General features: G+C 40.8%; 3 protein-coding genes across 3 annotated transcripts; 1 reads left to right on the forward strand and 2 right to left on the reverse strand.

The window, feature by feature from the left end:
- Positions 1 to 830: 830 nt before the first annotated feature.
- On the forward strand, positions 831 to 7,614 carry LOC110990711 (3-ketoacyl-CoA thiolase, mitochondrial-like). The gene is made up of 9 exons (XM_087131222.1): positions 831 to 934; positions 1,645 to 1,811; positions 2,600 to 2,728; positions 3,072 to 3,188; positions 3,819 to 3,966; positions 4,617 to 4,789; positions 5,166 to 5,366; positions 5,512 to 5,666; positions 6,218 to 7,614. The coding sequence occupies exons 1-9, from the start codon at positions 919 to 921 to the stop codon at positions 6,300 to 6,302; spliced, it is 1,191 nt and encodes a 396-aa protein (XP_086987348.1). The 5' UTR covers positions 831 to 918; the 3' UTR covers positions 6,303 to 7,614.
- A 1,305-nt stretch (positions 7,615 to 8,919) lies between these two features.
- LOC110982391 (uncharacterized) lies at positions 8,920 to 17,290 on the reverse strand. Its single transcript, XM_022240759.2, has 3 exons — positions 17,032 to 17,290; positions 16,245 to 16,461; positions 8,920 to 15,640 (listed from the first exon to the last, which is right to left on the reverse strand). Exons 1-3 carry the CDS (start codon positions 17,104 to 17,106, stop codon positions 9,552 to 9,554), a joined length of 6,381 nt encoding a protein of 2,126 aa, XP_022096451.2. The 5' UTR covers positions 17,107 to 17,290; the 3' UTR covers positions 8,920 to 9,551.
- Positions 17,291 to 17,617: 327 nt separating this feature from the next.
- LOC110982384 (uncharacterized) lies at positions 17,618 to 23,668 on the reverse strand. The gene is made up of 4 exons (XM_022240751.2): positions 23,329 to 23,668; positions 22,531 to 22,677; positions 20,545 to 22,070; positions 17,618 to 20,175 (listed from the first exon to the last, which is right to left on the reverse strand). Exons 2-4 carry the CDS (start codon positions 22,628 to 22,630, stop codon positions 19,285 to 19,287), a joined length of 2,517 nt encoding a protein of 838 aa, XP_022096443.2. The 5' UTR covers positions 22,631 to 22,677; positions 23,329 to 23,668; the 3' UTR covers positions 17,618 to 19,284.
- Positions 23,669 to 23,684: the final 16 nt, after the last annotated feature.

Raw genomic sequence — 23,684 nt, forward strand, 5'->3', positions numbered from 1 at the left:
CAAACGCTGGGGGTGTTGCCTACTAATTTACGCGAGAATTTCTGGCAAGCCATTAGCATTAAAAGTGCGCCCACAGTATCTTTCGGAAAAAGAGATGATTGTTTGGCCCTATAAGGGTAAATTCTTGTCAGGATCAAGTTCATGGGTCTTTGGGCTTCCATCTTTGAGCAGAATGGCTGAAAAACGCGGTTTGAAATTGTCCTGGGTGCCCGAGAAAGTTAAGGGTTGGCGCTTGAAAATGGCTAAACGCAGACTTTGGAACTTTTCCTTTTGGGTGTGTTTTTTTGGGTGTAACTAATTGAAAATTTCATTGGTTAACCCCCAAATTCAAAAGAAATTGAAAGTTTAAGGATCTAAGCATAATTACATTTTTGTTTGAAAAACCGCAGTGAAGATGGCTTGCATGTTATTGAGCTGTGAAGAATGTTGATTTTACACTGTTTCAATGGGGCTTGAATTAGTGAATACACCCCTATTGCGCCGGAAATCTAGCCGCGTCAAGCTGACGCTAAAGCGTCCTCACTTCATTGGCTTTAGCTTTGATTTTGTAAACGCTGAGGTTTTTGAAACGTCGACTTGGTTCTGATGGATGCTTCAGCCTTCTTTTTACGTTGATGAATTAGTTCCCCTTTAATGCCCTATGGCTTATTACAGGTCTCCTCAGTGGGACAGAAATATCAAAGAGTCTAATATGAGGCAAAAAACCTGAAGTATTAAACTGTGTTCATTTAATAAACTCTTGAAAGAATGAAACTAATGCCACAGCGTAAATGTAGCGTCCTTAGGAAACCGAAATTTGGACAAATGGCTGACGCCGAGTTCAGTCGTGCACTAGTACCCAGCTCATACATGAAGCTTAATAAACAACCTTGACACGCCAGCCAGAGCCAGACTACATCATCCCAGCAATACAACAAGATGGCGATGAGTAGAGGTAAAGTTCTTCGAGCAGAAAATGTCATCTCTGTAGCTAGGCTAGTTTCAGCCCCACAAAAGGTTAGAGTGTTGAATGGTGTTTAGCTTAATTATCCCAGCTTATTTGATTCTTGATCAGCATAGTTTCTGGTGCAGTTGAAAATAGTCGAGTTGCCCGATTGTGCTGCCTGGGGCACTAGTGTGGAACGGACTCTTGCTACCGCTCCATTCTTCACAATCCGTATACGCAATTTGCGTGTCGGCGCACCCTCTTATAGTCGTAGGCGCAATTTTGGGGGTACACATATACTTGTGCACTTTATCTGTGTATCCTTTCTCCAAGAGATACTTTTTTCTCAGACTTGCTTTCAAGTTTCCCATGTTCCCCATTTAGTTACTTCATACTCCATGGTTACATGTACATGTATTGACATGTAGGCATACATGTATGTATGTATGTAAAGAAAAGAGTAATTCCCTCTTGCAACTTATTCCTCAGTTGGATGGAGTTGGTCACGGATCTGTCAAGAGCTCAGATGCAAAACACAGATGTACCGCTCTACAATTTTTAGCTTTTGGAAAAAGCTGCTGTAATGTAAAAAGACATACATAAATTAGGACTGCCATTTTCAGCGTGGTCCAATTTTATCAAAGCACCTTTGTGTTTGACTGTTATAACTGTGTAATTGCAATTGATGGGCCTATTATTTACTCTCTTCTAAATGACAGGTATATTCATTGTGGCTGCCAAGCGCACTCCTTTTGGTGCATTTGGTGGAAAATTGAAGGATTTATCACAGACGGATTTGTGTGAAGTTGCTGCACGTGCTGCACTGACAGCTGGGAACATAAACCCTGAAGTCATTGATAGCACATTTATTGGCAACGTTGCACAGGTTTGTAACTAATGCAGCAAACATGTACATGATGAGTTAATCTAAGATGGGGACCTACTGTAGCTGCACGTGTATATTTTGACAGCACCTGTCCTGAAGTTTTCTGGCAATCCCCAGAGACAAGATTTTTTACTTTGAATTCTTTGTAGATGAATTAAAAAATAAACACTGAAGATCTTTTGTCCTTTAACCACTTTGCTGCGGGGGGGGCCCATTTTCGAGTACGTTGGCTTTATACACGGAGCTGGGAAACCAAAAATGTGAAAAAGGGAACTGGGCCTTGTAACAAAAGATGGTACATGTACTCGGAACAAAAGACCAGGCTGCTGGGCATTACATGTACCGACATTTATTCACTCACAGTAGTGGAGATAATCCAGCCTTGTTTTGAAACAGTATACCACTATTTTGGGCATTTAGAGCTAGGGGATTACCAACGGGGACAAAAGCGCTCCACCACCGCAGTGACGAGCCACACAGCACTGCTGCATGCTAATCTGGCCCCTATTGAAAAGAGGTCAGCAGCACACTGTGCCAGGTTCGTGAACAAAAGACAGTTATATAACACGTTAAATTGAAAGAACTCAACTATATTCTACGATTTCATTCCGACCCCAAAAAATCACCTCGTACCATCCCATTAAAGGTTTCGAAATTATACTGTACGCTCAGGAATACGACTGAAATTGGCAACGCCACGAATACAGTCTATTGCAATTAGCTTTGAAGCTAGAGAAGCAATCTTGCAATTCATACATTATTTCTGGATGTTATTCTTGGTTTGGCAGACTGCACCTGATGCAGCATATGTTGCAAGACATGTGGCCCTTCGGTCTGGAATCAAGGATGACAAGCCAGCTTTAACTGTGAATCGCCTGTGCGGGTCAGGGTTCCAGTCCATTGTCAGTGGAGCCCAGGTATGATTTTTTTTTCAGTAGTATGCATGAGGGGAAAGATATCTTAGCTTTTGGTTCTCCTCAGTTCTCTTGTCTTAGAAAACACAGTGTGAAACAAGCATTGTCCTAGTAGAATAAAACAGCCTGAATATTTTCAAGGTGTATTTTTATTGCGTTGGGGAGATGTTAATTTAAATAACGGGTTTTGCCCTTACGCAATATATATGTTGGGTAAGGGCAAAACTTGTTATTTAAATTAGCCTGAATATTGGTGTTAGTCCAAGAAAACTTATCTCTATTTTGACACTTGACAAATTGTGTACCTGTACATGATTTAACCCTCCAGAACTATTATTGATTTCAGGACATTCTGACAGGAGATGCAGAAGTTGTTTTGACTGGGGGTACAGAGAACATGAGCATGGCCCCATATACAGTCAGAGGGACTCGTTTTGGGACAAAGCTTGGCGTTGACCTCAAGGTAAGACCAGTCCTCCATATCTAACATCCAGACTAACTGTTGTGTTTCCTGCTAGCATGTGCCTTTGAATTTACATCCACTAAAGGCCAAATATTATAAGAGATTGTGACATCATACCTGAAAAGATACCTGTATTTTATTAATGTGGGTTGATTAGAGTAGGAAAAAAGAATGTATTCTCTCTGTTGTTATTCTTACATGTTGAGGCTTCTTGCACACTTTGCATAGCATGTATATTAATAAAAGAGACATTTTGGAGATTTAGCAAGCTTTGGTGTGTGGGGACAACATTGTTCAACAGTTCAAACCGTAGAACCCTGCAAGTCTGTCTGCTGAAGTCAGTAGTGTAGCCATTCATTATCTTGGAGACATTTCACCTATTATTATTAATAGTAGTAATCATTTCTGGTAATGACACCAAAGATTCCTCAGAAGTGACGTAGGAGCATTTACAGTTTTAAAGTTGGAAGGAAAACCTTAGAGGAATATTCTGGGTAAAACCCCCAGAATCAATTAGGGACTAAAAACCAATCCACTCATGGACTGGGTGGGGATTTAAACCAGGACCATAGAGGTGAAAGGCGAGGAAAGAACCACTACGCCAACATGACTCCCCCTTTTGGCCTATAGCTTGAAGACACACTGTGGGCCACATTGACAGACTATCACATCAAGACACCAATGGGAATGACAGCAGAGAAACTAGGAGCTCAATATGGAGTCACCAGACAGGATTGTGATCAGTTTGCTATGCTATCTCAGCAACGTTGGCAGAGAGGTACATATCTCAGTTCATGGAGGGATAGAAGTCCTCTTACAATAATTGGATTTCATCAGGCCTTTCTCTCCCTTCAGCTACCTTACATGAATACCCAGTACATGCGTGTGTGAGTTTGTTTCTGCATTCAATTGGGGACCCTCAACAATAGAGGACAATAAGGTCCCCGATTGACAGAAGGTCCCCGATTGACAACTGTGTACAAAACATATGGGTGGTCTTCTAAAAAAGTTAAAGTACAAACAAAAGAGGAACAATAGGGGGTCCCCAGTTGCAGGGAAATACACACTTGGGTGTGTGTGTGAAATCTCTGCCTGTATACATAAAAGCAGTAAGCCTGCGTGATAAGTTCCTGTCATAAAGTGAAAAGATTTCAAAAGTTACTCAGTATTCAGTAGGTAACATCTCATTCTTAACAGTAAAGCTGAAAATTCTAAGACTTTATTTGTAGAAGGTCAACATGTAGTGGGTGGATGAAATAGCCTGATTGCAATGTTTGTAGTTCATACATGTAGCTGCGTGTAACTTCCAAAGAATTATGTTTAAAGAGAGCTGAGTTTGTAGGCACAGATCAGTTGAATGTCTGGATATTCATATTAGAGCTTTTTGTCATGTCACCATTGCTGTTTACATAATAATTTTAATTTCAGCCAATGAAGAGGGTCGTTTTAAGGATGAGATGGCTCCAATTGAGATGAAATCCAAGAAGGGTGTTAAGGTGATGGATACAGATGAACATCCTCGAGAAACAAGCATGGAAGCATTGGCCAAGCTTCCTCCTGTTTTCCAGAAGGATGGTCTTGTCAGTGCTGGGAATGCCTCGGTGAGTTGTCAGAATTACACCGAGAACTAAAACCAGTCAACTGTTCCCTAAACTTTGAAAGCCAGCTTTATAAAGCCATCAAGTAAAGGATATCAATTGAAGATGTTCAGTGTAACTACCAAAGCCTTCTGCAGACAAAATTCACACAATGGATTACTTTTAAGTATAACCATTAATTGGTTCTCATAAATTTATGTGTTTGGCATTTGTTGTACTCCAACATTCCTCAGCCATCGTGCCCACCTGTTCAGTAACATAATTTAAGCTTTGCTTTCCTTCAGGGAAATTCTTCAAAACCTCCCAAACCACCTGGTGAATTTTGAACAATCTTATCAGATGGTCAGGATATTGGTCAATACTTTCTTTTCCTTTGTAGGGAATTTGTGATGGAGCCGGTGCAGTAATTCTGGCAAGTGAAGAGGCTGTCACTAAACACAACCTGACACCTCTAGCAAGGTTGGTCAGTTACCATGTTTCAGGTTGTGATCCAACCATCATGGGTATTGGTCCTGTACCAGCAGTCAGACGAGCTCTGGAGAAAGCAGGCCTTCAACTAGCAGACATGGACCTCTGTGAGGTAAAAAATTTCAATTCAGTTGACAAAGCAGTGTTAATAGTTCTTTTTTTTAATCTAAACTTGATCACTCAAACAACGCAACTCATTTTGTCAACTGAGCCATCCAGTCTGATCATAATTTGACTCAATCTATCTTGAATCCTAGGTGAATGAAGCATTTGCTGCACAGGTCCTGTCTGTACAAAGAGAATTGGGACTTGACATGGAGAAAACCAATACCAATGGGGGCGCTGTTGCTTTAGGACACCCTGTTGGTGCATCAGGAAGTCGCATCACGGCACATCTTACCCATGAATTAAGGTGAGTTGGTTTCAACTGGGTGGAAGATTAACCTGCTAAGATTAGATTCATTTCTGCCGGCATCATGCATTTTATTCAGGTGGTATGTGTGTGTGACATCATGTACCTCATCAACCAATAGGGTATTGGGTCTGTAGGCATCGCCATGATTTTTTGTTGGGGGGTGCAGTGGACTTTGCAGCAATAAACTGATAAACTTCTAATTCGAAAGGGGGTAAATTTTGGGGATTTATGTTAGCAAATTTGCTGGTTTTTTAATTACATTTCTTTCGCTTGTATCTAATGTTAGTTTTCAACTTTTTTGGGGGGTGCCCCCCCCCGGACAGCCACGGTTTTGTCTTCCCAAAAATTCACATCTCAAGTTCCGGGATATGTGTTTGAGTGCGGAATAGAATTCCCCTTGTGCTGGTGTATTGATAAGGGTTAGATCATCAAACCAGAGTTCCCAATCTACATCTGCGGTATTAAAACTCCCATTGACATTTCTTGTATACATGTTGTTGTCATTGCACTTACTGTATTCAATTACCCTCTCCATCACTATTATGCAGGCGTACAGGTGGCAAGTATGCAGTCGGATCAGCATGTATCGGAGGTGGTCAGGGCATTGCTGTCATTCTAGAAAACACTAAATAATAACAAAATCCTAAGCCCACCACCACAGACTGAGACATTGCTAAACATACAGATGTCTGTGCTTCGCCCACTGGACTTGAATGTAGCGATGAAAGTGTAATTTGATCTGGTAACATCACATCCACACTAAGGGCCACACTGACAATGAGTGCCCGAATGTAGGAAGCACTGAGTGAAAATTGTCGTTGACCAAATTAAATTGTGAACCCAAATTCCCTTGAGAACCAGTCACAGGCTGTAAACGTCACTGGATATTTTGATGGATAACCTGTTTCTACGTACTGGGGATTTACTTCGGTTGCAGGTTTGCTGTGACATACCTCTGACGTCAATAGTTGTTTGCTTAAATAAAGACAAATAGTATCTTCCATAATTTTTAAACATGAACACTGCTTGATGGGTTAGGGTTATGACACACTCCCATTTATTACTTTCATCAAGGAATTCACCTGTTAGTAAAATTAGGCCACCTTTAGGATGTCACAGGTTGTTGAGTGTTTGCCACGTACAGCTTGGTGTTGCACAGTTATTCCAAGGACCCCTTGCCAGCCTCCCCCTAACCCACATGTTGAACCTTTACAGTTAAAAAAATAGTATGAAACAATTTTCTTCCTACTTTTTCACTGGCGTGGTTGCCTCTCCCACTCATTTGAAATAGTCTAGCAACACTCATTCCCATAACTCCTAGTTATGAGTTTTAAATCACATCCTGGAAAAGTTGACCATTGGCATTTTGAACAATGTGTGTACATTCAAATCTGTCAATTAAGGTTTCAGGTGCTGCATCGATGAGTAATTGGGGGAGATCTGTCTCTTAGTGATGCCAGTTTTATTGCCTAAAATGCAATCTTTGGAGAATTCGTTTTGAAGTTTCTACATCGATTTCATTCAAATAACTGAAACAGGTTTGCGAATGTTTAGTTCAACATGTGAATACATTTAGCTAAATTCTGTCTGAACTCAAATTTTGACCCGTCATGTACTTCCTGGCATTTTTTATCTCAAAGCAAATTTGATTTAATTCAACAATAATGTTAATTGTAGAGGGAGAACCGACTTATTCCATTGATGGATTGAATTGCTACACGTACAGTGTAGTTGTATAATTTGTATTTCATTGAAGGAATGGACGTCAAATATTGTTTTCAGGAAAGTTGCATGAATCGAGTATACTTCAAAATAAAAACGGTTCGTCAGTTCACACATTCCATGTTGGTTAAAATTCAGTAACAACTTTCAGTACGTGCCTATTCATCACGTTTGGAGAATTTAAGAGCTGCAACGTTTGAAATAAAATGGTGAATTAAAATTATTTCTGTTTGTTTATTTCTTGACAGAAATTTGATTTGGAAAAGACTTTAGTGTTGCTCTTTATAGGGTGTTTTGCACACTACCATGAAGCACATTTGACAGACTAGTGTTCCATTTCTTAGGTCATCTTTGGTCCGGGTTCGATTCCCCGCCAGGTCCATATTTGGATTGGGTTTACAGTCCCTACTTGACTCAATTATTATTCATTCACAAGTTAAAGCTGCGTTGCGTATTCCATGCATCTCACTTTCACGGACACAATATCGAACCATTATCATAACACCTGTACGTTGCGTTCGGCCGTCAAAATCGCTCCCGGACGGATACGCAACGCTTGGCGCAAGTGTGATGACGTGCATATGGAGACGCCTCTAGACAGTGAAAAATATTCACGTGTAATATTCAGGGAAACTTTTCGTGAATGTGAATGTTTATAGATGTGTGAAGCATCTTTTGAGCAATGGAGCATTTAATTTTAATTGAGAAGCTCGGGAGCTTGCAATCTGAGAAGGAGAGCACATTGGTCGCTGTAAGTCATTTAATTGATTACTATGAATCCTAGCCAAGGAAAACTGCCAATAGGGGTCAGTAATTGTATGTGACATTAATTTTGGAGTCGGGCAATAGTTGACCTTGTTGAGATTGGCCTGGGTGCTTATTTTTTTGTGAATGGATGAGTTGGCCTGAGGCCAGAATTTATCTTGAGAAAGACCCGATGCCATGGTGTTTTCTTTTGCTAAAAGGATAAATAAAGTATTTTTTAAAGAAAGCCTGAATTTGTTTCTAAAGACAATAGAGGCTTAAAGGATGCTCAGCCTTTTATTAGTTGATTGTACAAGTTTATAACGATACTTGTTTCCATCAGTGGCCTGTTTGTAACTTCATCTTCTCTCCCTTTTCTGCCTTGGCGTACTGAAGAGTTGCAGAGCTTCTTTTAACTTTTGTCACACTGGTCTGAACAAAAGGGTCTTCAAAATAAAGAATAAAAATAGGAGTGCTGACTTGATGGGAGTTGCAGATTTTACAATAGGAATTGTTCTTGATTTGTTCCAAATTACTGGAGTACCAGCTGCGTTTACTTTGGTCCATTCCCTCTACGCCTGGTTCTTCTCTGGCGTAACTTCGTCATATTAATTATTTTTGACCAAGATCCACGTCCGCCATGATGCCATCACAATTTGCGGGACCGGATTGGGGGAAATCCGGAGCCGCCTGGTGGCAACACTGTCGAGGTTTCTTAAGGAAGGAGACCCCCCTCGTCTTCCACCACGGTTTCACGGCCAGAAATGTTTACTAAAAGGATTAATTATGATTAACAAAAATATGTACGTTTATTGATTCCTCACAAACATTCAGTCGTGCGACAATACTTCTAAAGCATCTACAATACACATTTCATTCATATGTTATCTCAAACATGTCAAACGATGCTAACTTATCATGAATGCTTGCTCGGGATTGTGAAATAATGACGTACATGTGTCCAGAGATGGCGAGTGAAAGTTGGCCCTGGACAGGTTGCCTTTTTTTTTTTAAATTAAATTTTAAAGAACGTTACTTCCACTTAAAATAACATTATGTTTTGGTGTCACGTATTTATGTAACTTTTGTTGAGCCAAAAACTCAACAATTTTAGCTTGGCTACTTGGGACACATTCAATGAAAGCAACTACCAAACAATATTCAAACTGATAAATGATGTCCATTATGTGTACATCATTCATTTGGACGTCAAGCATTATCTGTGATGAGATTAATTTATTTACAAAATGATTGCATTATTTATCTAACAGGTTTGAAAAAAAAAACACACTATTTTTTCTGACATGAGACTCTTTTACAATACTCAATCACTTGAAACTAAACATGTAACCATCAGTATAAACTAGTTGTTACAAATTCTTTAGTTAAACTTTTATCATCACTCTTCATGTCATCTTAAATAATCTCTCCTCCTTCAAGAGAAACTGTCGATGTATCTGTTTCCTGGAGGACTGTGCAGCAGTTACCACCAGCACAGTCCTCGTTGCTATGGGGAAGCCTCGCAGCTGGCATCATCTCATCTGTTGCTGGGCAACAGTCCCTATGCGTTGCAGACGCTGTTGTTGCTTCAAACATAATGTTTTGCTCAGCATCGCTAGGGATCCGTTTGTCTACAAATCCACACCTAGATGATTCCACAACAGTTGAAATCGAAATGTTGAAATCAGGAGACTCACAGAAATCTGACTTTTCGACAACTGTACTGCCAACACCCAACTCTCCTGCTTCTTTGTCATTTTGAATATTGGCACTTCCATAATTTAAGTTGTCCAGCCGATGACAAGAGATGACAGGTGGCACTTCATTTTCGTCATCGCCGTCACAGCTAACGTCATTGTCGTTAAGATGTGATGTTTCTGACAGAAAGGTAGAGTCATCATACGAGTCCTCAACTATGCTAGGCATAAAGAGAGCAAAGGCTTGAACACCTGTAAGATCAGAATCGATACTTCCATCTTCAGCTAACAAACGAAGTGTCTCCTCTGTCAATGATTCTGGCACAATATAACCTGCAGCTTTTGCACTTTCAAGTGTATCAAATGTCTCTCCCAATAGCCCCCTCCGGCTAACGCAGTCCCCAGTCAAGTCTTGAACCGGACTCAGCACTGGAGGCATTCCATAGGAATCAGAGTCACATTTTTGTTGAGAAGCTTCATCAGAGGACAAAGTTTCACTAGGTTCTGTGTTTCCAATGTCGTTCTTCATCCATTTGGCTTCAATGTCGACGTCTTGACGTTCAATTCCATTTCCAAACATGAGACTTTTATCACCCTTATCAACGGTAGTATCAGTTATCCACGTACTAGTTATATCATTCTCAAGAAGACCGGAAGTGGACACACTAAACTCAGCAGCAACCGGTGGAGTCTCCACCAATATGCTCTCTTCTGTCTTGACTTGCGACTCTCTTTTAATTGCCTCGCATTCTGTTAGTGATCCAGTTTGTGAACTTTGAACAATGTCCTCCCACTTGGACATGAGAAGCTTCTGGAAATTCTTCTTATCCTTCGAAGGTCCGGATCTTGGAGTCCCAAGCTCGTTTGTCATCACTTTAAATCCTTCATCCTTGGCTAGGTTCTCTGGGCTTATTTCAGCCTCCTTCCATTTGAGGTAGGTGCAGCGATAACAGTCTTCCCAAGTCTGGGCTGAAATAGAAGCGAGGGTCCTCCTTCCTCGCCTGATGGAAGATGATGGAGAGCTATCTATTTGGCAACTGCTGCTGGATGCCGAATTTCTCGTTGTCGACCTCGTCTTTCTTCTAGCATCAAGGTCGATTGATGTCAGGCTTGTATCAGTCAAGCTCTGAGGCGAAATTTTAGATTTTCTCACGAGCTTACGTCTCTTCACCTGCTTTTTGCCTGCTTTTTGTTTTCCTTTCTTTTCCATGGCTGGTTTACCGTCAGAATCTTTATTTACATTTTTTCTTTCTCTATTTGGAGTTTGCCATTTCTTCCCACTTTTTGCCTTCGGTTGTAAACTCATAGCTTTGATATTTGATTTTTTCTCTCTTTCAGCATCATTCGTGTCATCTTTGCTTCTGTCAAGCTGCTTTGCTGATTCAGTGAGAGACTCGACCAGGACTACTGATGAACTCCTTCGTCTGTGCCAAGGCATTCCTCCAGGGGGCGCTTCACGAGCAGGCTTTCTTTTCTTCTTCAGTCCCAACATTCTTAAGACCTTCTGCCACAGAGGGGCATGGTTTGACGGGTGCCCCCCAGATTGCTTACGTCTCAGATTTCTTCTTGCCAATCGACATGGGACCTCCATATTTTCAGGGCATGCAGAACTCTCACTGTCGCCAAAACTTACTCTCTTTAAATATTTGGACGAAACTGTATCAGAGTCACTACTTTGACTTATAGATGATCTTAAATGACGCCTTTTATACAGACTACTTGGCTTGCTTTCAGATATTTCTTTACTGCGTTTAGCATCAGTGGAATATTTCTTCTTTGCCATTTCATTGACTGGTGTATTGTTAGATTGCTTCTCATCACCAAGAGGACTGTTCAGAGTACAATCCTCTTTGAAAGGTGGCATGGACGAAGCAGTTGAACACAAAGAGGACTCATGGACGGAAAGATTTGTAATCTTTCTTCTGTTGCTTTCATCAGTTATGAAGTTTTCCTCCTTGGTTTGTGAACTAGAGATTGGTTTCTGTAGATGTACATCCTCAGGTGAGGACGATTCGTCATTGGTAGAAATCTGAGGTAGGTACCGGGAATCTTTCCTTCCTCTTCGTCTGAGAGCATACCTTTGATGTGCAGTCTGTGGTGCGTATGTCTCATCATTGTGTCTCCTGTCAAGTTTCGTAGCACATTTTCCACTCTCTGATTGTGACAGTCCTCTTGCATCTCCTGAACTTCGTCTAGATGTCCGAATGTTTATCTTTGATAAACCACCGGTGAAGGGGTTTCTGAACCTTCTTGTACATTTGGATGGTGCTTTTACTGGTACGGATGGTCGCCATTCATCCTTGTCATCAGACGGACTTTTGTTTTCAGCGGAATCCTCAGCGTGACTCGTGTCGTCTGAAGACAAAGTGTCAAGGCTGTTCAAAGATTGCTTCCTACTTGGGTTGTCCTCGCTATCCCCATCTTTGTCACTTAGAGCCGTGTCCGAATCATCCAAACATACTGTCTTCGATGAAGGACTCAATTCAACTCTTCTCGATGTAACTTGTGAGTCATTTTCTCTCCTCTGGTCTGATTGGGTTTTTTCGGGAACATAGATGCAATTCACAGTTACTGAACTGTCCAGGAATTTCACATATCGACCTTTTGAGAAGGACCCCGTGTCAGCGCCAGGTCGATACAGCGACTTTTTCCGAGGATCGGGGCTTGTGTTCTTGCTGAGTGCAGCATGCCGAAAAGGTTCTTTGTCATCTCTTAAAGCCTCATTTCGTGTATGTCCTCCAGTTCTCCTGTCGTTTTCCCGTTCTTCTTGGATCAAACCTGCTGCCATTGCATCTTCGTCTGCCACCCCTTTTAAGGATTGAGCACTCTGAACAGCAAGACGTTTTGTAAATATTTCATCGGCAACATTTGTCTTCTCACTGTTACGCTGTTGGTTTTTCTCTGTGATGCTCTTTCCAGATTTATTGACGACGATCTTCTCTGAGCCTTTTCCATATTCAACCTCTTCTTGATTCTTTTGTTCTTGTGATGTAGTTTTGTTCGTCAGGCAAAGCAGCTGTTTTTGTGAGAGCATTTGATACGGCAGTCTTATCCCCGTAGTTTGACCAGGTTTCATATGGACAGTCGTAGCTTTGGGTGTTTGAGCTCCAGAATGCAGGTGCTTGTTGACTCTGGAAAAAATAGGACGTATTGGTACAGAAGCAACATTCGAAGCCCCACGATTCTGACTGGTAGAGGCTGCGACTTTGCCATCCGTAGGTTTTGTTAGTTTGTGCTGACGGGATGAACCGCTGGCAGATGGTTTCCTGTTATGTCCATATTGCCCCTGTAGTTGAACTAGTCCTTTAGGAGTTTGGATGAAAAGTGTACCATTTGGAATGATTGGAGCAGGATTGGATCTCGAGACTGAATCGTTTGAAGTGGAATCTCTCTCAGAGGATGTGTGGTGTGGTATCACTCTTACACAAGGAGACTGCTTTGATGTCGACGGAGGAGGAGGTGGCGGTGGGGATGGTGGTTGATTTTGTGGAAATGTTGATGGAGCAGGAATTGGTAATGACGGATTTTGAGGAAACGTGACATTAGGACTTATCTGCTGGTACACCTGTTGACCCGGAGCTGTTGCCATCATTGGCTGATGTATGATAAGCTGCTGTACAGGTGCATGTTGGTGGAGAGATGTAACTGCAGGTGTTGAAGGCGTTGGTAGTAATGGTGGTGATGCAGAGGCCGTTGGAGCAGCGTCTTTGTGAATTATATACCTAACAGGCTGGTTGTTTTCAGACATCACCGGCAACGGTTGTAAAATCCTCACAACTTGACTCGGCCAGTTTCGGGGGCTTACTTGGTGTCCCGTTGCCCCTGTAACATATCTGTTAGGCACAATCTGATGATATGATGGAAGCAAGACTGGCTGGTACCGAATGGCTGACGTTGCGTGAGTTTGGTAACCTCTTGATTTCCAGGTACCTGATTGTTTCATCGGCGGCCGGGGAGCCCTGGGTGAATTATTTCTAGGCCACACAACTTGCGTATGTGTTCCTTGCGTTGGAAATAATGTTTCGATGTGGTCTGGTTTGTTTTGGGTATTCAGTGACACATGGCTAAGACCTGTGAAATAAGGAATGTTTGAAGTTAAACGTGGGTTCGAAGCCAGACAGTGATACCCGTGAGAACCTTGCGTGGCGCTGACTGCACTTCTTTGAAAATAAGATGGCGAGAGAAGACGGTTTGTAATCGATCCAGTGGGGAATAATTCATTGGTAGTATAAATGGTGGAGTAAGTGCTGGGGGTGTTCTCAAGATTGACAGAAGGGCGTGATTTGACGTTTGTATCACTCAATCTAGTTACTGCCAAGTCACTGATTTCTTCTCCAGTTGAACCCTGCCTGCCTTCAAGCGCAGGTGTACAAGCATTCGTAAATTCTGTTGTCATACTTGTAGGTGAGGAACCGTTGATAGTTAATGATGGATGCGCATCATTTACTGAAAATGAAGCTGTGGTTCTTTGTGAATATTCACTGACAAAGCCTGAGAGCAGAGTGCCGGAGACGGAAGAAGTTTGCTTCGATGCCTCTGCAGAGTTGACTAGATGGACCTTAATTCGGCTGTCATTTTCTGGTTTCTTTGAAGTATCAACCAGCAAACGGCTGTCTTGTTGGATAACGTTTCCTTCGTGTGGCTTTCTTGTTTGATTACCCACATTAGTTTTGTGTACTGATGGCATGTTATCTTGAGGCTGGGCTGGTTTTATGATGTTGACCACAGTTTTAGCGCAATCCTTGTGCTGTTGTGTTACAGGGGATTCATCAATAATGAGATTGGGTTCATCATCGTCATAGTCAGACACATGTTCTTCTGTTTGTCCTTCCACATTCTTTGTTGTACCAGTCCAAGGCTCAGTAAAATCATTAGGGTTGACAAAAGGGATTTCTGTAGTTTCTGAAGTCGTTTGGTTCTGATTTGGTTTGGTTCGGTTCTGGTTAGCTTGACATTTCTCCTCAGTTTCCTTATCGACTGATACTGCTTTGTGTCCATTAGAATCTGTTGCCATGTTTACTGCTGGACCTTGGGTATTGTCCTTTGGAACACACCGAGCCTGTATTTCTTCAGATCTCAAGACTGGGAGAACATCTTTGGATATCTTTTCCTGTTTCCTAGAAAATGTTTCATCTCTCTGTACACCTGACTCCATTGCCATACAAACCACAACACCTTGGTTTTTACTTGCGTGCTGCATAATTTCTGTCTCTGAGAAGGGGGTCATGTTCCTCAACGCGGGAATATTGTTCTCCGTTACTCTCACATCCGTCTGTTTCTCTTGAGGTTCTCTTGGTACCACTGACGTTTTTACGTCGCTTTCGTTTGATGTAATCTCGGATTGTCTATTTGTATTTGGATTGACGTGCGAAGAATTGGATGCACCATCATTAATACTCAGCTCAAGATCATTGTTGTAAAAATTATCGTCGTCCCCATCTTCCCCAGTAAAAAGGTAATTCTTGCCTTTTCCTATTGTAGAATCTTTATCATTTTCAACAGCTTCTCGGATCTCAACCATTTCTTCTTTGAACGTCACTCTTTTTCCAGTTTTCAAATCCGAAGTCTCATGTGATTTCGTACCTATCTCTTCATAAGATTGTGAGCGACCCAGGGACCGTTTTTTATGTTTCTTTTTATTCTTGGCTGATGACGCAGCCGTGTTGCAAGGCGCAAAGAGTACTGAGGCCAAGTCGAATTCTACCTGCTTGGAGATGATCTGTCTTGGTTGGTCTTGTTTTTCTGACCCCACAGTGGCGTTGCTTTCACTTTTTGGAAGACTTTCTGCAGGAGTATCCTTTGTCGCATCTAGAAGTCAAGAGAAATATGGTACAGTGGTATGGTGATATGTTAATGGACGGCGACGTATTTCTTAGATTTCTGAGAGGGTATATAATATAGTGTGTGATGGGATACCCAACTTGGAAAGGGGGGGGTTACCCACGCCCACTCGGTTAGGCCAGCCTTAATTGCTTGTATTTGAAATAAGCCTTAATCATATTTCTGACAGCAAAGTACATTCTGTGACTATCACATGTACTTCTCACTTGTACATCCGTATCGACCCCATTCCTCAAAGATCTTTACTGTCCCTAGTACAGCAATCCATATTTGTATCTTAAGGGCAGACTTCATCGAAATGGGGAAAGTGAATATCAGCCTACAGATTAGCTCAAGCACAAAACATCGTGTACAGGACCCTTTACTTGTGTGCATTTAATCCTAACCAACCGATATCTTGACAGCACCGCCCACTTTCCTGCTTTATAAGGTGCTAACTTTATATGGCAAGAGCATCTTTTCCTAAGATGGAAACGACGGGAAGTTTTTGATTCATTACATTAAACTTAACTGTGATGTGGGGCCTATATACTTTCCAAAAAAATTGAACTTCTTTTTAAAGACCACTTACTTGTCACTGATGACAACTGTTGTTCTTGAAGTGTTGGTAAATCACGATCAACCTCAGGAAACACTTTAGCGTAAATACTTGCAGAGGTGGCTGTCGTGGGTTCGTTTTGCACTGGTGAGCAGTTCAGAGCAAGAGACGTGTTCGCTGGCTGCTTGTTGTCTGGTCGTCCACTCGTTGACACTGACGACACGTTGAGATGGTTCGAAAAGGTAGTAGTCTGATGAAAATAAAGGATGAACAAAGCTAGTCTTTTTGAGTTCCTGTTTTGTATAGTGACAAAACCCTCTGCTACTTGGAATAATTCCGGAAACAAGACAAAACAAAAAGGTACAAGTCGTCTGATGTAACGTTTGAACTTAAAGAGTGCTCATTTGCAGCAGAAGCACTGAATAGAAATTACAATTTAAAACATATAAAAGAAAAGAAAGCCTACCGTATCGCAGAACAATTATCCCAAGAGCTCACAAAAAGTGGGCTCTTTGATTGTTTCAGTATTTTATTTCATCCTTCCCGAAATTACACATTTAGTAGGCTATTCGGCCTATCTTCCCCTCAACTCGTCTGATCAAAGGATATAGAGCTTTATTTGAGCACTGAGCGAAATTAAATCCAGTAAAGAAAAGTAACAATGGCCGAGAACGACAGTTAGCATGGTAAGGGAAATTACGCTTTCACATTTATATTTTACGATACTTATATTATCATTGCGTTCCTCGAGTTCTCTTTTTCACCGAAATGGAAAAAAAAAATCAGTATAAAAACGAGAATGTGCATAAAAACTACTTACAAGTTTAGATGGAGATTGCCTCCTAAGATATTCATCCGAAACGATTTCAGCAAGTAGGGGCACTGATGACGTCATTTTATCGCAAAGAACCTTGCCTGTTCAGGGCCAACTCCGCCGAATTTTGTTCTTTATTATGCCTTATTGTTAATCTTTATTAATGGCTGGGCTAGTAGCAAAGCACAAGGAAATTCAATTTCGAGACCGTTAGCGCTAGCGATCACTCTTAAAATGTCCCGCAGAAAAAGGTATGTTTGTTCCCTTGTTTCCACGCGTGCTCTTTTATGAATGAAATGTGCGTCAAATACGCACTAGAAAAAATGAACGTAAGACGCGCAACGATAGGCGGCCGCACTACGCGCACTCTCGTTACCAAACTGAGTGCCCCAAAGATGATGACCCAATAACAAAAGGAGATGTACTACCAAATGAGTATAGATGCGTTAACGGGACATAAACAAACAACTCTACGTTATAATTATACAAGCCTCCAAGAACAGAGACGTTGGCAGTAATATTTGACCATCTAATATCTGCGGGTGGTTCTTCCTTCTGTACTTGCGCGTCTAGAGACTTGACAGAAAGTCAATTAAATGACACATTCAAAATCTTGGCCTTTTTATTGATTTTGAATTTTCAGCACCATGCTCTAAGTTTTTAGATTTATTTTCGGTTTCTTCTTTGGCTGTTAAAAAGCTTGGCAAAATGCCCATGCAATTTCCAATTAAAACCCAATACTGATACGACGGGAAACTTGACATAAATGTTTAACAAATAAGTGGAAGAACTACTTTTAACAATCTACTATACATGAAAACAGATTCTGTACTTGATAAAACATGTGTTACATTAAAACTGTAAAAAGAGAGTTCTAAAATTGAGATTAAGACTAGCCTCCACAATAAATAATACATGTACTACTAAAATTAAAAAATGAGATATAATACTCGATAAGTAAACATTCATTGAACTAATTATAGCTCTATGATAACAGTTTAGAAAAATTAAATGGGCAAGAAAATATTATGGCAAAGATGGCAATGTGTAAAAACACCTGCTTTTAAAATAGGTAAATGCATATTTAAAAATGTGGTTTTCTCTCAGTCATGTGATGTTTGAACTATGCAAAGTATTTCCTTCAAATAATTTTCACTTAATACTGTACTTACTTCAGCATAAATAGAAACAATCTGGTTTTCACTTGCCACCACAACACTCATTCTGATAACCTGAACCCATGGGACTGAGTTAAATATTAATTTTTTTTCCATTCAATACTGTGACAAGTTTTTTAATTTACCCTGATTGCATTAGGAAATAAAAACTATGTAAGTACATGTATCACAGCTTAAATTAGAACTTGAAATAACATGGATATGTATCTTGTACACATAGCTTGAGGGCTTTGTACACTGTACATGTACAATGAGCGCTGCTTCTACCCACATGAAAACTTTCACATATACTGTACCGGCAACGAGGACATGATGAAAAAGCAATCTGTATAAAGAAAACTAAAGTCACTGGAAGTCTCTAAAAAGACTGAATTTCATGCATTTGCTACATGTGTGTACTCAGAAGATTTAGAAGTGTGCTGGTTACTTTTCATTCACTGATCAAGTACATTGCACTTAACCTGTTTTCAATTTGTTACAAATAAATTTAGGTACATCTGAATACTAATGATGCTATGAACCATCTCCTCATATAAATCAGCCAACAAACTTCAACGTGAAGTTATCACTAATGAAGACTGAGTGCTCTATATGCGTCTTTACATGTATCTTCAGGCAAACTTGAATTCTCAGTTCTGATTGGTCGATCCATGGCAACTAACAGTGTGATATATTTAACTGTATTACCTGGTTCATATCAACCCTGCGTAATGCACTGTTCTAACTCAATGCATTGCACTATTTTTATGCTAAAAGCAAAATGCATAACTGCAAGTGTTACTTTAAATTCAAAGGTAGCGTGTTTGCGCACATCAGCCCTGTAACATCTTTACAGTGTGACAAGTTTGCTTGAAGATAAATTCGTTATTACACTCACGATTATGGAACACAGAATAATATAGTGCGTCTTTGTCCCGTACATGTATGACTACATTAGTCTATGTTCCACTCGTATTTGCGTGATAACTAATAATGCCAATTTAGTCATTCGACTGAGTTGACTTGCCACTCTTCATTCATAAAAATGGGACAGTTAAACCATCTAGTTTCCGACATCTTGCCTTCTTTCATGAAGGACATTTTACATTCTAGTCCAAATATCACTCATTTTCTGTGGTATAGGATAATCAAACAATTCAAATTCCTGTTTGTATCGGTTGATAAGTTGTGGCAACAGATCAGGTGAAAGTTGGGAGTAAAATTCCTCCAGAACATCTGGACTGGAGCTGAATTTATGATGGGTCTCAGTTGATGGAAATGTTTCCAATTTATCAATTCCAATCATCTTGAAGATGTACCTTGCATCTTCTGCAGCTGTTTCCACCTTACCAATGAAATCATACCACATCTGGCAGGGGTGGTACCAGTTAAATAGTGGGCGCCAGTGATAATCTCCTCCAGGGACTTCTTCATTTATCACCCATTTTGTGAATTCTTCAAATGTCGGTCTCCCTGACCGAATTTCCATCTGTGTAGGATTCTTTCTATACTTCTGTATGATAGACATACCAATAGGCTGATAATACGGGAAGTGACGAAGTTCAACGTATTTATCCCGGTAAGCTGACAATAAACGTGCAAAGGGTTCACGCACAAACAAAATCTTCTTATAGTTCTGTAGCTTAGATATAAAAGTTTCATCCTCATAGTTCATCATGGGATAGTCTCCCATCTTCTGTGATTGCCGAAATGCTGCACTGCCCTTAGCATAGAGAGAAATCATGACTTTACGCCAACTGAATGAAGCAGCTTTCAGTACTCGGCAAATAATGAATTGATGATCGTTGTTAGCATATGCATGCTCATAATACTTCTTCCAAGAGAGTATCTCTTGACGATCTTGTTGGAAGTCTAACAGTGTTAGATTGTATTTACTTTGGCATTTTTGTCGGACTCTATCGTGTCGTTCCTGCTGCACATCTTCCATGCGCTGTAAAAACTCCTCTTCTGTTTCCTCCTCAGGTGGAATGACCTAGAAATAAGACAATCAGCTTGGTAAATAGAAATTTCTGTACTTTTTACCCCGGGCCACCTGACCACTGAATTTTTTTAAATTTTGAACAACCTTCTTGTCTTTGCAAAAGGATGTCTCAAATTGTGGCAATTGCTTGGACTTTTTAACATGGAAACTGCTCTGCTGATGCAAATCTTAAAAGGCTTTAATATTTCTGGTGTAGTTTAAATAAAGAATAAAAACAAAAAACTACAGGGAAGGAAAATTTAAGGAACTGCTTCGTTAAATATCCACAAGAAGCGTCACATGTTCTGCATACTGAGTATGCTAATGACTCAACAGCAAACTTGTTCTGAACAGAGTCTTCAACTATGAACATACATGTACCTTCCTTGTTTGTGCAGATCTATGTCCTTGTATTTCTCCAGATGAGTCAAGCTTTGGTTGTTGCAACTCCAAACTGTTAGCTGGTTGAGATACAATGGGTGGTTTCAGTCTTTCGGCAGGGTAGGCAGTCTGTCTGGACAAGATGATTGTAGGATTTCTGTCAGCAGTGTTGTCATCATGGGCAGCCTGATTTAGCATCACATTGGAATTTTTAGAGTCTACAACTGCAGAGTTGGCAAGTCTGATATCACCATGGCGATATGACTGGGCAGACCTTGATGTTTCCTGAACAGGTAAGACTCTGGCGTTGCCTCTTCCAGGATCTTCATTGTTTAAGAGATGGGTTTCATCCTGTCTTGGGAATTCTGCGTTCCCCGGTTCTACATTATGAACTCTAATCTTTTTAAGAGGCACTTTTTTATGCAGACGGGTGATGCCGTCTTCCTTGTGCACAACTGTTTCCATAGCAACTCCATCTATCTTTCCTCCATCAGGTTGGATGGCAGGAACATCTTTTTGTTTTTGTTCTTCTTCAAGCAGTGGATCTTCAGTCTCTACAAATGGAGTCCATCGGTTGATTGGCTTTTTATTAATGAGAGGGACATCCTTTGCCTGAGTTGCTGTCATAGCAACCATATTTGTCTTCTCTTCGGGATGCACACTGATTGGATGATTTTGTCTCTGAACTTTATCATGCTCATCCAGAGAAATATTTATAACTGGATGAAGAATGAGAGCTTTGTTGGGAAAATCAGTGACGAGAGACACTTTTATGTGGCCTTCATCATGCAGGTCAGTCTCTAAAGACTCTTCTGTATCCATGGCAACCACATTTGCCAATCCTTTATGAGCTACTTTGTTGACATGAGGCACAACATGAGATTGTCCTTTGTTAAGCTGATCAACTGCATTACCCTGTGCATACTGAGAGATTTTAAGAGGATTAACCTGCTGTCCCACCATCTCATTAGTTTTTACATTCTCTGATAACCCTTGTTTATTAGTCTTTGCTGTTACCATAGCAACTTTGTATCTCTCTCCACCATGAAGGGGGGATTTTGGGGGATATGGAAAGTTGTTATCTTCTTCAAACAGTCCCATCTTGGCAGGCTTGTCTTTTTTCAAGTCATTTGCGTCATTCTGTTCATCTTGTGATGAGTAATCTGACGATTGAGAATAGGAGTCTTGGTCTTCCTGTCCTTCTTTACTGGAAAACCTTCCATCATTCTCCACATTTTGATGAGGTACAGCTAAGAAGGAGACAGGATCCAACTGGTTTGAGATCTGAGTATAAGACTCAGAGCTGTCATCATCATCATGAGAGGGAATTAAATCAGCCTCTGGTTTTTCTAAGTCATGATCTTGGGGATCGGCCATCTTTGGTTTTATTGCATCCACAATGGAGGAAGGGGGCCGCACGGCATGATAGTCATCATCAGCCTTAGCATTCAAGAGATCAGGTATGTTGGCAGCATAAGATGATTTCTGCTTGTTAGCAGCATACAGTCGACTCTGCACACTTGTTCCTTTTGAATCAAATCATAATAAAAATTTACACAGAGATGTGTACTTTTCCACAAAGCTGAAGTTCAACTCTTCCAACTCAATACAAGGTTTGTAAGCACCTGAATTGTGGTGACCTCAGTGACTTTGCTGAGACTGCTAGAAACTTCGTGGATCAACAATTTAGCCTTTTTAAAATCAGTACTAGTATCAAACAATTTTTTCTCACATTTCCAAAACCCCATTTTCAAGGGCCCCAATTATTTTTTTCTAGGGGCCACCAACAGGTGAAATTCCTTTCTGTGTAAGTAAAGTTTATCCAGTATGCCCTTTCTTAGGGGTAGGCAAAATTTGGGGCTTTTCACAAGCTTTTTGAGAGGGAAACAAAATGTTCCCCCAAATCATCTTTTTTTTTCACTATTCCACCTTCATGCTTTTTGAGACATCTGTGGGTCCACCAATGGTAATCCCACATGTACTTACCAGATCTGAAAAAAGACTTCCAGGTGATTAGGAACAAGATGACCACACCCACACCCCACAGAATAAAAAATCTTGGCTTCGTCACTTTGGGCAGCCTCATGATGGTAACAGTGACTTTTCAGGTCGTCCTTGGTTTGGCTTTGCAATCTATAAAAATGACGAATGGTTAACAGCCATGATTAATGAGGCCATAATGTTGCTAACCCTGCTTGCTCCCATGAACCTACCAGTAGATTAATACATGTACATTTACGCCCCCACGCCACCGTGCATGCCCCAACTATGGCCACAGCCCCAACCCCAAGTTGAGTTGGGACCAAGGCCATAGCCTAGGGCCTGTTTGTTTCACATCAGTGATCCGATGCTTGTTCACTGACAGTGACACAGAACCCGCCACCTACAGTAGATGTAATGCCAGTCACATTGATACCAGTAGCCAGCTTTGGGATCACTGATCATGATTCAGATCCACGTGAAACAAACTGGCCAAGTGTTGTATGCATAACACCCTCTTGTGACCCGAGACAACGTACATGTACATGTAGCTCACAAAACTGTCACGGAGGAATGTGAATTAAGGTATCTCTTTTATTACTATCATTATCTTGTTTCTTCATGTTCTTTCCTCCATGGTTTCTTTGGCTTCCTTCCAGACTCTTAGTCTTACATCCAGAACTGTAAAAACCTTACACTGTTAGTTCTGGAAGTACCCCCCACACACATTATTCTACCATTCTACAAGACCCATCAGAACCATAGAATCATTCCATTTGTAAACAGTTCCATGCACAAACTTACCTACAGACGACCAACGTGTTGAAATCCTCGTCACTACATGTACATGTAGGCCCTTTGGCACAATCGGACTGTGCAATGCACGATCACTTTATTTCTTAACCTCCGAATCCTGACGTTAGTCTACATTTTCAGCTTCAACTAGTTATTTATTAGTTTCATATTTAATGCGTTAGCTCCGTACCTGAATGATGACAAACGTACAAAAAGTACGAAAAAATCAAGAAAAAGACAAAAGGGATGGCTGTTTTTATTCTTATCTAGGTTCTAGGCCAATTTTGTGCAAGTTTGTGTGAAGTCTGACTACCGCTCTCGCCGCCAATGTAGTCTGGTGGTAGTCAAACACAAAATGCATATAA

Source organism: Acanthaster planci, linkage group LG21 (assembly GCF_054643075.1).
Source record: "Acanthaster planci isolate LZ-2023a linkage group LG21, COTS_SCS, whole genome shotgun sequence".
NCBI lineage: Eukaryota > Metazoa > Echinodermata > Asteroidea > Valvatida > Acanthasteridae > Acanthaster > Acanthaster planci.